Raw genomic sequence first — 16,047 nt, 5'->3', positions numbered from 1 at the left:
AAATTAAATTTTAAGCCAATATGTCAAGGGAGATGAGAGAATATAAACTCCATCCTTTGTGAGGGAAAGAGAAGATTCACTTCTGTCTTACAACTGTACTGACAAAGTATGAATTAAAATTGAGACAATGTGTATTCCATATTAGGTATAAAATGAACCTTCTGATTATCAACTGGCTAGGTTCTGGGAGAAAAGTTGATCAATTAAAGAAATAAGATACATGTTAAAATCTAGTTTAAAATATCATTCAAGGAATTTGATATTCTCTTCTAGTAAATATAGAAACTTTTCTTATTACCCCTGGTGCCTTAGTTTTAATATAGTCTCACTTTTTCAAATAGACAGTGCCTAGCCTCCCTTGAATTGAAATAAGATTTGAATCCACAAATGTATTCATTGACCATATTTTCAGAGTTCCCTCTTTTCACTTTATAGGAACTGTGTTCAAATTAAAAAAATGAAACATTTTAGAATTAGTTTTGTCTTAGCTATCAGAATGAACAACAGTTCTTTGTCTTGATGATTTGATTCTTCCCTGTGGCTCCACAGGAGTCAAAATCACTGCCAGAAGCTGAGTGGGGAGAAAATGTTCTTTTTTACTGTTCCCATAGCTTTTTGAAGTAGAAAAGATGAGAACAGTAAGATCACCAAGGGAAGGGGAAGTAGCTATAGGTTTATTACATCCGGTACTCTATGAGCTGGAGACTAGATCTAAAAATTTCTGCCACATTAAATCTTAAAACAATTAAAATTCAGATCAAATTTTGAGGATAGTTCTTAACTAATTATTTTTGGTTTGTGTTAAGTTATAACCCTGAATTATACTTTGAACTGAATAATATAATTTTTATTTTAATGAAAATCCCATTTTAAAATTATTTTCAGTGTGGCAGCAAAAGCCCAACTGTTTGAAAATGTTGGTTCACTTAAACTGGATTCTTCTGGGCGGTAAGTTCTCAAAACCCTTAAAATGAAAAAAATAAATAAATAAAGTAGTGGTGACATTGTTGCTTTTTGTTGACATACTGAGTCATCTTTGACAGCTCTGACCTTCAGCTCTGCAGATGGTAAAATCCACACTCACTGTCTTGCACACGGTGGGGGGGGGGGGGGGAAGATCATGTCTGTAAACAGCATTTAGCCTCTCAGACTGTTCCACTGATGCCTTATTTACTAAAATCTTCACAAAGGAAGAGTTCTTAACAAGTTTTCTAAAAGATACAAGTTGCCATAACCTTTTGCGTACTAAAGACTCCTTTGATGACAATTTGTGGAAAGTTTTCAAAGGTATATTCATGACTTTGAAAAGTTACAGAACTTTTTCTGGAACAAGTTTTATGAACATGCATTAAAAATTTGCTTATTACTAATGGCCACTGGGTTGCTCTAGGCTGATTGAACTAAATAGCTCTTTTTTTGAGTGCAGTACTTCATTCAGGATTTCCAGATTTTACCTTTCACTCTGTTGTAAAAAAGACGCAGGTTGTTGCATCTTACTGCTATTAATGTGCTTGCTTCTAAGGTTTTGCTTTCCTCTCCTCCCCTTGTAAAATTGATTCTTCTCATCCACAGTGGGCTTTGGTTTTTTATCTGAATATGTCTGAAATAATGGAATTTTATAGTATTTTGATATTTCTGGTTTTTTGTTTTGTTTTACCATCAGCAGCTAGTAGAGGCATGTGTCATTTAATAAATGCTTGTTATTAAAAGAGCATATAAATGAGACCACTTGAAGAATAAACTTTGATTTTTCCTTTGGATGCACAAAGGCAAATTCGAGCTTCCCATTCATATTTGGATAATTGAGGTTTTGAAGTAAAAGAACCACAGTTAATTGAAGTATCACTATATTTAACCACTGTTGTACACCTGAAAAAAATATAACACTGTTAACTATATGGGAATTAAATTTTTTAAAAAAGGTTGTTCAACCATAGAATTTTATTGACCCTTTTAAAGTATGTGTACTTTTTCAGCAGTAGGCATTTACTAAATACCTACACAATATTGGGCTTTTGCTAGTTACTAGGGAAAACAGTGACCTTCAACTTCTGGTATTTTTTTTTTTTCTCACAAGACCTAGCAGGGTCTTTGTGTATCAATGCTTTTGACTTCACAGAGTTGAGCCACTTTGGTATCTTACAGGTATGTTGGTTGATCCACGGAACTTATGTAACAAATCCCAGAGTAATTTCATTTACCTTACCTCCATCCATAGTATCTTCACCTTCTTCCCTTTGATCAAGATTTGGTGAAAAACAGGTACTGTGCATATCAGAGCAAACATCAGTTCTCTGAAACTGTCATCATTTTTAGACCTTAGTGTATGGGATTTAACTTTGCTACTTCTGTCTTGCTATATCATTGAATTGCTCCAGTAGGTGGAGTCCTTTTATTATGAAGCTCTAAGCAACCTGTAAGAGCTCAAGTTATGTAATCAAAGAGATAATCCTTTAAGAGCTTTAAGAAAACAAGCTATTAATCAAGTAAATCAGAATACTGTCAAATACTGAGATGTCAACAATGAACCTATGCATTTTTAATATGCTTTTATATTATACTCTAAATCAACTTCTAATAGGCTGTCAGCATAAACTTAGAGCTTCTCAGTACGTTGAAGGTTGGAGTCATTATTTGTCAACAGTTCCACAGCACTTGTTGATGGTGTCATAGCTTTTCACCAAAAGACAGGCCCAGTGGAACACAACAAATATCAGGGTCAGATAGACCTACGTTTAAATTCTTGGTCTACCACTTTCTAGTTGCAGTAACCTTGGAGTTACATATTTAGGAAAAATATTTTCTTTTTTTTTTTCAATATATGAAGTTTATTGTCAAATTGGTTTCCATACAACGCCCAATGCTCATCCCAAAATGTGCCATCCTCAATACCCATCACCCACCCTCCCCTCCCTCCCACCCCCCATCAACCCTCACTTTGTTCTCAGTTTTTTTTTTAATTTTTTTTAACGTTTATTTATTTTTGAGACAGAGAGAGACAGAGCATGAACAGGGGAGGGGCGGAGAGAGAGGGAGACACAGAATCTGAAACAAGCTCCAGGCTCTGAGCAGTCAGCACAGAGCCCGACGCGGGGCTCAAACTCACAGACCGCGAGATCATGATCTGGGCCAAAGTCAGACGCTTAACTGACCGAGCCACCCAGGCGCCCCTGTTCTCAGTTTTTAAGAGTCTCTTATGCTTTGGCTCTCTTCCACTCTAACTTCTTTATTTTTTTTCCTTCCCCTCCCGCCAGGGTTTCTGTTAAGTATCTCAGGACCCACATAAGAGTGAAACCATATGGTATCTGTCTTTCTCTGTATGGCTTATTTCACTTAGCATCACACTGTCCAGTTCCATCCACGTTGCTACAAAGGGCCATATTTCATTCTTTCTCATTGCCACATAGTATTCCACTGTGTATGTAAACCACAATTTCTTTATCCATTCATCAGTTGATGGACATTTAGGCTCTTTCCATAATTTGGCTATTGTTGAGAGTGCTGCTATAAACATTGGGGTACAAGTGCCCCTATGCATCAGTACTGCTGTATCCCTTGGGTAAATTTCTAGCAGTGCTATTGCTGGGTCATAGGGTAGGTCTATTTTTAATTTTCTGAGGAACCTCCACACTGCTTTCCAGAGCGGCTGCACCAATTTGCATTCCCACCAACAGTGCAAGAGGGTTCCCGTTTCTCCACATCCTCTCCAGCATCTATAGTCTCCTGATTTGTTCATTTTGGCCACTCTGACTGGCGTGAGGTGATATCTGAGTGTGGTTTTGATTTGTATTTCCCTGGTAAGGAGCGACGTTGAGCATCTTTTCATGTGCCTGTTGGTCATCTGGATGTCTTCTTTAGAGAAGTGTCTATTCATGTTTTCTGCCCATTTCTTCACTGGGTTATTTACTTTTTGGGTGTGGAGTTTGGTGAGCTCTTTATAGATTTTGGATACTAGCCCTTTGTCCGATATGTCATTTGCAAATATCTTTTCCCATTCCGTTGGTTGCCTTTTAGTTTTGTTGGTTGTTTCCTTTGCTGTGAAGAAGCTTTTTATCTTCATAAGATCCCAGTAGTTCATTTTTGCTTTTAATTCCCTTGCCTTTGGGGATATGTCAAGTAAGAGATTGCTGCGGCTGAGGTCAGAGAGGTCTTTTCCTGCTTTCTCCTCTAAGGTTTTGATGGTTTCCTGTCTCACATTCAGGTCCTTTATCCATTTTGAGTTTATGTTTGTGAATGGTGTGAGAAAGTGGTCTGGTTTCAGTCTTCTGCATGTTGCTGTACAGTTCTCTCAGCACAATTTGTTAAAGAGACTGTCTTTTTTCCATTGGATATTCTTTCCTCCTTTGTCAAAGATGAGTTGGCCATACGTTTGTGGGTCTAGTTCTGGGGGTTCTATTCTATTCCATTGGTCTATGTGTCTGTTTTTGTGCCAATACCATGCTGTCTTGATGATGACAGCTTTGTAGAAGAGGCTAAAGTCTGGGATTGTGATGCCTCCTGCTTTGGTCTCCTTCTTCAAAATTACTTTGGCTATTCGGGGCCTTTTGTGGTTCCATATGAATTTTAGGATTGCTTGTTTTAGTTTGAGAAGAATGCTGGTGCAATTTTGATTGGGATTGCATTGAATGTGTAGATAGCTTTGGGTAGTATTGACATTTTGACAATATTTATTCTTCCAATCCATGAGCAGGGAATGTCTTTCCATTTCTTTATATCTTCTTCAATTTCTTTCATAAGCTTTCTATAGTTTTCAGCATACAGATCTTGTACATCTTTGGTTAGATTTATTCCTAGGTGTTTTATGCTTCTTGGTGCAATTGTGAATGGGATCAGTTTCTTTATTTGTCTTTCTGTTGCTTCATTATTAGTGTATAAGAATGCAACTGATTTCTGTACATTGATTTTGTATCCTGCAACTTTGCTAAATTCATGTATCAGTTCTAGCAGACTTCTGGTGGAGTGTTATGGATTTTCCATGTATAATATCATGTAATCTGCAAAAAGTGAAAGCTTAACTTCATCTTTGCCAATTTGGATGCCTTTGATTTACTTTTGTTGTCTGATTGCTGATGCTAGCACTTGCAACACTATGTTAAACAATGGCGGTGAGAGTGGACATCCCTGTCGTATTCCTGATCTCAGGGTAAAAGCTCTCAGTTTTTCCCCGTTGAGGATGATGTTAGCTGTGGGCTTTTCATAAATGGCTTTTATGATCTTTAAGTATGTTCCTTCTATCCCGACTTTCTCGAGGGTTTTTATTAAGAAAGTTTGCTGAATTTTGTCAAATGCCTTTTCTGCATCGATTGACAGGATCATATGGTTCTTTTCTTTTATTAATGTGATGTATCACATTGCTTCATTTGCGAATATTGAACCAGCCTGCAGCCCAGGAATGAATCCCACTTGATCATGGTGAATAATTCTTTTTATATGCTGTTGAATTCGATTTGCTAGTATCTTATTGAGAATTTTTGCATCCATATTCATCAGGGATATTGGCCTGTAGTTCTCTTTTTTACTGGGTCTCTGGTTTAGGAATCAAAGTAATACTGGCTTCATAGAATGAGTCTGGAAGTTTTCCTTCCCTTCTATTTCTTGGAATAGCTTGAGAAGGATAGGTATTATCTCTGCTTTAAACGTCTGGTAGAACTCCCCTGGAAAGCCATCTGGTCCTGGACTCTTATTTGTTGGGAGATCTTTGATAACAGATTCAATTTCTTCGCTGGTTATGGGTCTGTTCAAGCTTTCTATTTCCTCCTGATTGAGTTTTGGAAGCCTGTGGGTGTTCAGGAATTTGTCCATTTTTTCCAGGTTGTCCAATTTGTTGGCATATAATTTTTCATAGTATTCCCTGATAATTGCGTGTATCTCTGAGGGATTGGTTGTCATAATTCCATTTTCATTCATGATTTTATCTATTTGGGTCATCTCCCTTTTCTTTTTGAGAAGCCTGGCTACAGGTTTGTCAATTTTGTTTATTTTTTCAAAAAACCAACTCTTGGTTTCGTTGATCTGCTCTACAGTTTTTTTAGATTCTATATTGTTTATTTCTGCTCTGATCTTTATTGTTTCTCTTCTTCTGCTGGATTTAGGCTGTCTTTGCTGTTCTGCTTCTATTTCCTTTAGGTGTGCTGTTAGATTTTGTATTTGGGATTTTTCTTGTTTCTTGAGATAGGCCTGGATTGCAATGTATTTTCCTCTCAGGACTGCCTTTGCTGCGTCCCAAAGCATTTGGCTTGTTGTATTTTCATTTTCATTTGTTTCCATATATTTTTTAATTTCTTCTCTAATTGTCTGGTTGACCCATTCATTTTTTAGAAGGGTGTTCTTTAACCTCCATGCTTTTGGAGGTTTTCCAGCCTTTTTCCTGTGGTTGATTTCAAGCTTCATAGCATTGTGGTCTGAAAGTATGCATGGTATGATCTCAATTCTTGTATACTTATGAAGGGCTGTTTTGTGACCCAATATGTGATCTATCTTGGAGAATGTTCCATGTGCACTCGAGAAGAAAGTATATTCTGTTGCTTTGGGATGCAGAGTTCTAACTATATCTGTCAAGTCCATGTGGTCCAATGTCTCATTCAGGGCCCTTGTTTCTTTATTGACCGTGTGTCTAGATGATCTATCCATTTCTGTAAGTGGGGTGTTAAAGTCCCCTGCAATTACCACATTATTATCAATAAGGTTGCTTATGTTTATGAGTAATTGTTTTATATATTTGGGGGCTCTGGTATTCGGCACATAGACATTTATAATTGTTAGCTCTTCCTGATGGATACACCCTGTGATTATTATATAATGCCCTTCTTCATCTCTTGTTATAGCCTTTAATTTAAAGTCTAGTTTGCCTGATATAAGTATGGCTACTCCAGCCCTTCTGACTTTCAGTGGCATGATAAATAGTTCTCCATCCCTTCACTCTCAATCTGAAGGTGTCCTCAGGTCTAAAATGAGTCTCTTGTAGACAGCAAATAGATGGGTCTTGTTTTTTTATCCATTCTGATACCCTATGTCTTTTGGTTGGCGCATTTAGTCCATTTACATTCATTGTTATTATAGAAAGATATTGGTTTAGAGTCATTGTGATGTCTGTATGTTTCATGCTTGTAGTGATGTCTCTGGGACTTTGTCTCACAGGATCCCCCTTAGGATCTCTTGTAGGGCTGGTTTAGTGGTGAGGAATTCCTTCAGTTTTTGTTTGTTTGGGAAGACCTTTATCTCTCCTTCTATTCTAAATGACAGACTTGCTGGATAAAGGATTCTTGGCTGCATATTTTTTCTGTTCATCGCATTGAAGATCTCCTGCCATTCCTTTCTGGCCTGCCAAGTTTCAGTAGAGAAATCAGTCACGAGTCTTATAGGTCTCCCTTTATATGCTTATCCTTTATACGTTTCCTTTATACGTATATCTCTAGCTGCTTTCAGAATATTCTCTTTATCCTTGTATTTTTCCAGTTTCACTATGATAAGTCATGCAGAAGATCGATTCAAGTTACATCTGGAGGGAATTCTCTGTGCCTCTTGGATTTCAATGCCTTTTTCCTTCCCCAGATCTGGGAAGTTCTCAGCTATTATTTCTTCAAGTACACCTTCAGCACCTTTGCCTCTCTCTTCCTCCTCTGGAATACCAATTATGCGTGTATTATTTCTCTTTGGTGCATCACTTAGTTCTCTAATTTTCCTCTCATACTCCTGGATGTTTTTATCTCTCTTTTTCTCAGCTTCTTCTTTTTCCATAACTTTATCTTCTAGTTCACCTATTCTCTCCTCTGCCTCTTCAATCCGAGCCATAGTTGTCTCCATTTTGTTTTGCAGTTCGTTGATAGCATTTTTTAGCTCCTCCTGGCTATTCCTTAATCCCTTGATCTCTGTAGCAAGATATTCTCTGCTGCCCTTTATACTGTTTTCAAGCCCAGCGATTAATTTTATGACTATTTTCTAAATTCACGTTCTGTTATATTGTTTAAATCCTTTTTGATCAGTTCATTAGCTGTTGTTATTTCCTGGACGTTTTTCTGAGGGGAATTCTTCCGTTTGGTCATTTTGGATAGTCCCTGGAGTGGTGCGGGACTGAAGGGCACTTCCCCTGTGCTGTCTTGCCTAACTTGTGTTGGAGGGCGGGCCGCAGTCCGACCTGATGTCTGCCCCCAGCCCAGTGCTGGGGCCACAGTCAGACTGGTGTGTACCTTCTCTTCCCCTCTCCTAGGGGTGGGATTCACTGTGGGGTGGCGTGGCCTGTCTGGGCTTCTTGCACACTGCCAGGCTTGTGGTGCTGGGGATCTGGCATATTAACTGGGGTGTATTGGAAAGGTGCACAGGGGCAGGAAGGGCAGGCTCAGCTCTCTTTTCCTTCGGAGATCCACTTCAGGAGGGACCCTGGGCACAGGGAGGGATTCAGACCCGCCGGAGAGATGGCTCCGCAGAAGCACAGCGTTCGGTGTTTGTGCGGTGCTAGCAAGTTCCCCTTTGGGATTTTGGCTGGGGGATGAGCGAGGGAGATGGCGCTGGCGAGCACGTTTGTTCCCCACCACGGTGAGCTCTGTCGTCCGGGGCTCAACAAGTCTCCCTCCCGTTGTCCTCCAGCCCTCCCGTTCTCTGAGCAGAGCTGTTAGCTTATAACGTTCCAGATTTCAAGTCCCGCCCGCTGTCGGAACACACTCCGTCCGACCCGTCCGCTTTTGCCAGCCAGACTCGGGGGCTCTCCTTGGCCGGCGGGCTGCCCCTCCACCCCGGCTCCCTCCGGCCAGTCCATGCAGCACGCACTGCCTTTCCGCCCTTCCTACCTTCTTCCGTGGGCCTCTTGTCTGCGCTTGGCTCCAGAGACTCCATTCTGCTAGTCTTCTGGCGGTTTTCTGGGTTATTTAGGCAGGTGTAGGTGGAATCTAAGTGATCAGCAGGATGCGCGGTGAGCCCAGTGTCCTCCTACCCTGCCATCTTTGAAAAATATTTTCTTTTTCTATAAAATGAAGATCATAATTCTGCCCTTGACAAATTCTTATAAATGTACACTACAATTTATTTGCAGTACTTGCTAAGTTCTCTGTAGATGGTCTATGATGGTAACTATTATTATTGTTATTTAAAGTGCTTGCTTAAGATATCGAAGCCTCTAATATATTAATGTTACTAAATCACTAACCATTGGCAAACACCTGATACTATTTTATACCATTAAATACAAGTGAAAAACAGGTAGAAATTGAGGGCATTTCCCATACTAACCTCCTACAAAGTCTATTTTGCTTTCTTTCTAGGGAGCTCAGGGTTATCCTTGAATTGGACCTTGAAGAATGATAGAACCAGTAGTAGGCAGTAGGACGACTAGCCGTGTTTGGGAAAGAGACCTAATGGGAGATTTCAGTGGATGGCTTTGAACAACAGGAAAGTAACACTTCTGGGAATTACTGTGGACTGAGTCATTGAACAAAGGGGTGATCTAATCATGGGTGCACTTGAATAGATCACTCAAGTGGCTTTTCTAGGAGGTTGTGAAGGGGACAGAACAGTTGGCCATCTAGGATGGAATTTGTGAGGTTTAAAGGGCCTTAATTAGGTCAGTAACAAAAGCATGAAAAACCATACGGAGAATTTTATGGATCAGACCAGGATTGGGCAACTGCTTGGATATTTTGGGAATGAAAGATAGGTAAAGAAAATTCCAAGTCTTTGAGACTGACTGTCAAAAAGAATGGAAATTTAGCTTCTGATCTTAGCTTGTGAGTATATGGGAGAGGAAAGGAAATGTTGACCATAATGTTCAAGGAGCCTGAGGAACATTTACAGGCAGTTAGAAATGTGCAACTGGAATCAGGGGAGGGCATGGTGTTTGATGCCATTTGAGAAACTTCCATACAGCAGTTATACTGCATAAATAAAGCTGAGGGTACTCAATGATGGAGCTTATTGAGTGAAAAAGGAAAAATATCTGAGCATTGGTCTTTGGTGAATGGTTTTATTTAAGGGTCAAGCATGTGAGTGTGAAGAAATGATAAAGAGAAGTAATGGTCAATGTGGTAGAAGCAAAAGTGTCAAGGAGATCATTAGAGGAGGACACTGGTTTTAATCTCTAAGGCATCACTGGAAATCTTGAAGAAATCAGGTTCAGTGGAGTGGGAGGGGTCACTCTGCAAGGAGCTTGACCTATAAGACGTGTTAATATGAAGATTCCTGAGTTGCTGCAGACTCTGTAAACCAGAATATCTGAGACTGAAGCCTGGAGAATATGAATTTTTGACAACATCCCCAAATGGTTTTTATGTACCAAAAAATACTGTTTTTGAGAGTCATTTGAACAGAGAAAAATGTCTTAGTGCCTAGCACATCGTTAAGTAGACATTGGTTATATACAATGCCTTCAAAAGCCAAATGTCACTAGGCTCTGTTTCACCATTATAAAATATGTGGAAAATGGTATTTTTAAAGCCTTCACCTAAATGTCAGTTAAATTTGGGCGGAGGGGAAGATCCACTTTAACATAATTTACGCAAGCTATACAAATATCTTCTGAAGGTTGAATTGAGAATTATATGGTTGAGAATTAGGAAAATTGAGAGTGCCTGGCTCATTATAAGCAATCACATATTTCTATTGTCATAATTTAAAAGCAGTGTTGAAAAAAATAAAACCAATGTTTTGTTTATAATTGCAAAGCACAAAGCAAAACTCAACAAAGTCTTCTCATCCAGTGAGTTTGAGATTTAAGAAGGCTGTCATTGATTTAGAGCATAGTACACATGTAAGATACACATAACATATTGTGCTACATTAAGCAACATAAAAGAATGCATTATTTTTAAGAATAACATTTTTTTTCTCTTAGAGAATGTGGGTAGTACTAATAAATTTTTAAAAAGTAAAGGAAAGCCACCTCTTATCTCACCACCTGAAGACAACCTCAGTTAACATTTTGGTTCACAACCACCTAATCTCATTATGACCATGGTTCTTGAAATTTTTGGTCTCAGAACACCTTTATACACTAAAGAAAAAGAAAACATTGAGAACCTCCAAAGAGCTTTTGTTTATGTGGATTATATCTATTTATATTTACTAGAAATTTAAACTGAGCAATTTAAAAATATTTATGAATTTAGTAAAAATATGAATAAGTTAATGCAACTAAAGAGGTGTAACAGTAACATGCTTTGTTGTTGGAGGACAGAATGGTGATTATTTACTCTTATTTACTGTCAGCAATTATCAATAATAGATGTGATTGTTTTTTCACTGATATTAAGAGACTTCACAGATGACATTCAAATAGTCACCACAAATGTTCTAGACCAGCAATCAGGAGATGTAGTTTCTAGCCTGACTCTGCTGTAACTTTAATTTCTCTTGGACTTCATTTCTACATATAGAAGATGAACCAAGCAAAATGCCTGTTTCCTTTCAAAATCCAAACTCCTATCACCTAAGTCACCTGATGATCACAAGTCCTACAACATTTGGGGGTCACCCTTTTCTATAAAACCTAGGCAGAGAGTTTATGTGCCTACCCCTAGATCACAATAGGGTCTAACCTCCCCACCACTTTCCTCTTCCAAAGGCCATATTTTTAATGTGTTTTGAAAACAACAGAAATTGTTTCACATCCAACACTAACCCAGACCGCATGGAAGCCCACTCCTCCTCTGTTGTTGCCATATACTGAATGTGCTGCAGTCAGCTTCCATTCCTTAATGATGGTGACTACTGAGAGCTCAGGAACTGACACCTCTCATCCTTAATCCCATCAAAGCACCATTAATACAATAACAAAGATTTTTTAAAAGGCCATTACATATGAATATAAATAAATTTTATGAAAATATTTTTAAAACAAAGAGCTACTTTATTTAACATTTTTGTAGACCTCTTTAAAACATGGCATACTATAATATAAATGGATTCTCATATATACTTCATTTGCTCTCAGAGCAATGTCCTCTAAGGGCCCTACCTACCCATCCATCCAGGTTCCCCTTGACTATACTTTGTGAACCACTCCTCTATGATAAACACAGAAAAGGAATTATGAAGGTGGTTCTCACTGTATTGCTCCAACATAGTACCCAACAGAGAAAAGATGCTCAACAAAGTTGTTGGGTAAATGAATAAAATAATACATTTTTAACTTAAAAAGACTTTGTTACTCACTTTTTCACTTCATTTTCAATGGAGTTGCAATGCACGTGCCTTTTACATAAGCAGCTTTACAAGCGTCCATGGGAGTTCTTTAGCATTGAGGCATTTAGTATTCACTCAGATATCTAAGCCAGAAACAGCCAGTATTTGTTGACAAAAGCGTAAAAAAGGAACATGTGACTAATTTTTAAAACTCTCCAACCAGTGGCCCAGAAGCAAATGTAGTATTTATTGTAAATAGTCATGGGCAATTTAGGGGCCTTGCAAGGACATATTTTTTTTATAAAATAATTGCCTTACAGGCTAATATTGTTTTATGCCATGTGTTCTTCTACATTATTATTTAAATTAGCTGCCTGATGCTTTATTTGGGTTGGTGTTTTTAAATCTTCTGATGAAGACTTAGGTTTTGATTTTTTTGTTTTTAGCTTTTCTGTATGTTACTACTACGTTGGCATCTTTTTAACTATATCTAGGTTCATTCCTCCTTCCTTCATACAAAAAATATACGTGTGTGTGTGTGTGTGTGTGTGTGTGTGTGTGTGTGTTTGTGTATGTGTGTATCATTAAGTGACCCTCCAGAAAATATTGTATCAATTTTGGTCAATCATAGCTTATGATTAAGATAAGAATTGTGAATTTTGCACACTTATCAAAGCTCTGTAAGTTTACTCATTAGTAATAGTGTATAGAATTAGGAATGAATCTCATGAACAGAGCATTCTCTGGATGATAAGGGAAGAAATAGCTTTCAGCATGCTGAGTGTCATTACCTTACTCTCCCATGCAATAAGAAGCAAGATTTTCAGAATCCTTTTCAAAGAATATTAGGATCTTCTGAAGAAAGACCTAATAGGTGACAGTATTATTTTCACATCTTCTTCAATATACCAAGGCAGTAAAAGAGGAAGCATTAGCACCTGAAGAGAAAACTTCACAGTCACAGACATCTACATTAAATCATCAAAGCTTTCTGCTGAGTTAACACCTGTAGTTACAGATCTCAGCAGAAGAAAATTATACCTGTCTAGTCATATGCACAGATGATTGAAAAGTCAGGACAGATATTATTTTGTGCTGTGTATTTTTGACACATACAACGATATCTTTATTTCGTGATATAATTATTCTACATGCCTCCCCCTTGCTATCCAATCCCATAAAACACTATAGAGAGAACATTCATATCTGAAATATTTACAAAAATAGTTTGGTTGTATTCAGTATATAATTTCAAAAACTATATCATTGCAATGATTATTATATCTTTTTTTAAGTTTATTTATTTATTTTGAGAGAGTGAGAGTAAGGGGAGGGGTAGAGAGAGATAGGGAGAGAGAATCTCAAGCAGGCTCTGCACTGTTAGCACAGAACTCAATGCAGAGATCGAACTCATGAATCATGGTATCATGACCTGAGCCAAAATCAAGACTTGGAGGCTTAACCGGCTAAGCCACACAGGCACCCCAGGATTATTATATCTTAATCATTTCTATAACTGGAAATTATTTCCTTATGCATCTCTTAGATTAATGATTCAAAGCAGTAGGACTTAATATTAGAGAAAATTATTGCTGTTAGAAAATTTGTTTTTTTTTTGAAAAACACATATTTTTAGAGAAATGGTTCTGGGACTCTCAATTATGTCAGCTATCAGATCATATTAGATCAAATCATACCAAATTAGATCAAATGATTATAATTGACTAGAAGATTTATAGGAAAAACTAATGTATTTTTTTAAATTTAGGATTATCATGGTCTGATTCTTACAAGTCTTCATAACTTGGTAGTATCCTCTTCCCCCACCCCCCCACACCCATGTCAGCCAGCACATACATTCATGTGCCTGCATGTACATACACACACGTACATATGATTCTTCTTTAGTGTAGAGCCCTGTACTTCCTCAATTCTTCCTTGCATGATGCAGCCCTGAGAAGTGTTCTGTGTGGGCTAGTAGTCATTCCTAAATCTGCCTGCTGCAGGCTCTCCTAGGCTATCCTAGCAGACTTTCTGAAAGTACAACCTGAGACTTAAACCTCATGAAATAGATTCTGAGGGTAGGACAATATTTATTCTCTATAAGCTTTCTAATTTTCAGATAACTTTTTGGAAACCCAGTTTAAATGACCTAGCCTCATTCTGGAAGTGTAGGGAATAAGACCCATTATCTAGCTCCAACAGGGAAGTGAAATAATAATGTATACTGCTCTTTGAGAGAGCTGTAGATAGCAAACACTGCTGATGCTTCTTTGTAGATAAAGTACTGGGCCCTCAGGGAAGAAAGACAGGGTGCCTTCAATATTTAAAAGGACTCACTGTGTATGAAACAGAGCCCAGAGCTTCTTAACTTTTTTTTTCCATTCATTGATTCAGCAAATATTTATTGAGTTACTAAGCATCAGGCCTCATTCATGGAAGTTGCATTCTAATTGAAGAAGGTTATAGAAATATCAACAGTAACAACAGAATACCAGATACTAATGCCATGCAAACTTAAAACAGGAGAATATGATAGTTGCCTGGGTAGCTGTTTTAGAGTGTGTGGTCAGGAAGACCTAACTTTTAGCAAAACGTAGGAAATTTAAGATGAACTAGATGTGGACAACCATGTTTAGATCAAGGGGAAAACATGTCAGGGTAAAGCCCTGGGGTGAGAATGACTTTGGCATGTTTGAGGAGGTAAAAGCAGGCCAGTGTGAATGGAGTATAGTAGATGAGCAGGTAGGTACAGAAGAAGCAGGAGATACTAACAGGTACCTGATTGTGCACAGTATGGAAGCTAGAGTTGGAAACCAGTTGAAGGGTTTTCAGGGAAATAATGTGGTCGTCACACGATCATCAGAACCTTTTTCAAATTGGCTGCTCTGTATAGAATGGATTTTAAGTAGACAAAACAAGAGGCCTAGAGGATTTAGAAAGGTAGGAAGCCATTCTGTGAGCCACACCAGAAATGATTTTGGCTTCGGCTCTGGTTGTGATAGAGATGGTGAGAAGTAGGTGAAATCAGCATAACTTGCACATCATATGAAGGTAATTGGATGTTGTCGAATGAAGGTGACTTGACTAGTGATTTGATAAGCAGCCTCAGATGATGGCTTTTTAGTGTTGGCTCAAATATTTTTAAATATATCACATATAAAATTCTGAAATTCTGTTTTCTCTTAAGAAACTAGAGTATCTGGCTACATTGAGTCTGAATTCTCATATGGCAGCAGATGTTGGGAGCTGAATATTGGCTTCCCACTTTAGGAGATGGGTATAGGCTCTGGTTTGCAAAGCCTCCATCTATCCTCATTGTTTTCCTGACAATGAGGCTATTGTTGGTTGCCATTTATCATCAATTTATTCTATTCTTTTTCCTATATCATGTACACTTAATTTATTTACCATATCCTGTAGGCCTTTTAATTTTTGGGTCTCACCTCTGATAGAAAGTAGGAAAAAAGCTATAGGGTACCTATGAACCTCTATATAGGTGTAAAAATGGTCTGTTTGCCAGCATACTAACAATTATATAATAATAGTGTTCTTTAAAACCAGCTTGTGCTGTTAGAAGCCAGGTTGGTTACCCTTGGAGACATTTCCTAGAAACACAAGAAGGGTTTTTGGTATGATGTGAGTGTTTTTGCTTTGTGAAAAATGCTCTTATGCATACTTACATGTGTACTTGATGTATATTATACTCCAATTACAACTAAAAACTAATATTATTTTTTACAAATGATTTGAAGTATAAATGTATTTTTGTTGAGAGCTGTGTATTTTACAAATTACTTTTTGCTCTTTCAGCCAAGCCAAAGCCATGTACTCTTGTAAAGCAGAGCACAGCCATGAACTTTCTTTCCCACAGGGGGCAATATTTTCTAATGGTAAGTATACCCATTCCCTTTGCTTAAGTTTATTATCATGGGGATG

The 16,047-nt window shown here is 38.0% G+C and overlaps 1 protein-coding gene across 1 annotated transcript in view; it reads left to right on the top strand.

The window, feature by feature from the left end:
- Positions 1-16,047, top strand: part of ARHGAP42 (Rho GTPase activating protein 42) — a 338,134-nt gene that overhangs the window by 318,414 nt on the left and 3,673 nt on the right. The window contains exons 22-23 of the mRNA XM_043579877.1: positions 886-948; positions 15,922-16,001. Of these exons, the coding sequence (XP_043435812.1) occupies positions 886-948; positions 15,922-16,001 (143 nt within the window). The remainder of the gene's footprint in view (positions 1-885; positions 949-15,921; positions 16,002-16,047) is intronic.

Source organism: Prionailurus bengalensis, chromosome D1, assembly GCF_016509475.1.
Source record: "Prionailurus bengalensis isolate Pbe53 chromosome D1, Fcat_Pben_1.1_paternal_pri, whole genome shotgun sequence".
Lineage (NCBI taxonomy): Eukaryota > Metazoa > Chordata > Mammalia > Carnivora > Felidae > Prionailurus > Prionailurus bengalensis.
Note: the sequence above shows the minus strand (reverse complement) of the source record. Positions and strands in the feature narration are given on the sequence as shown.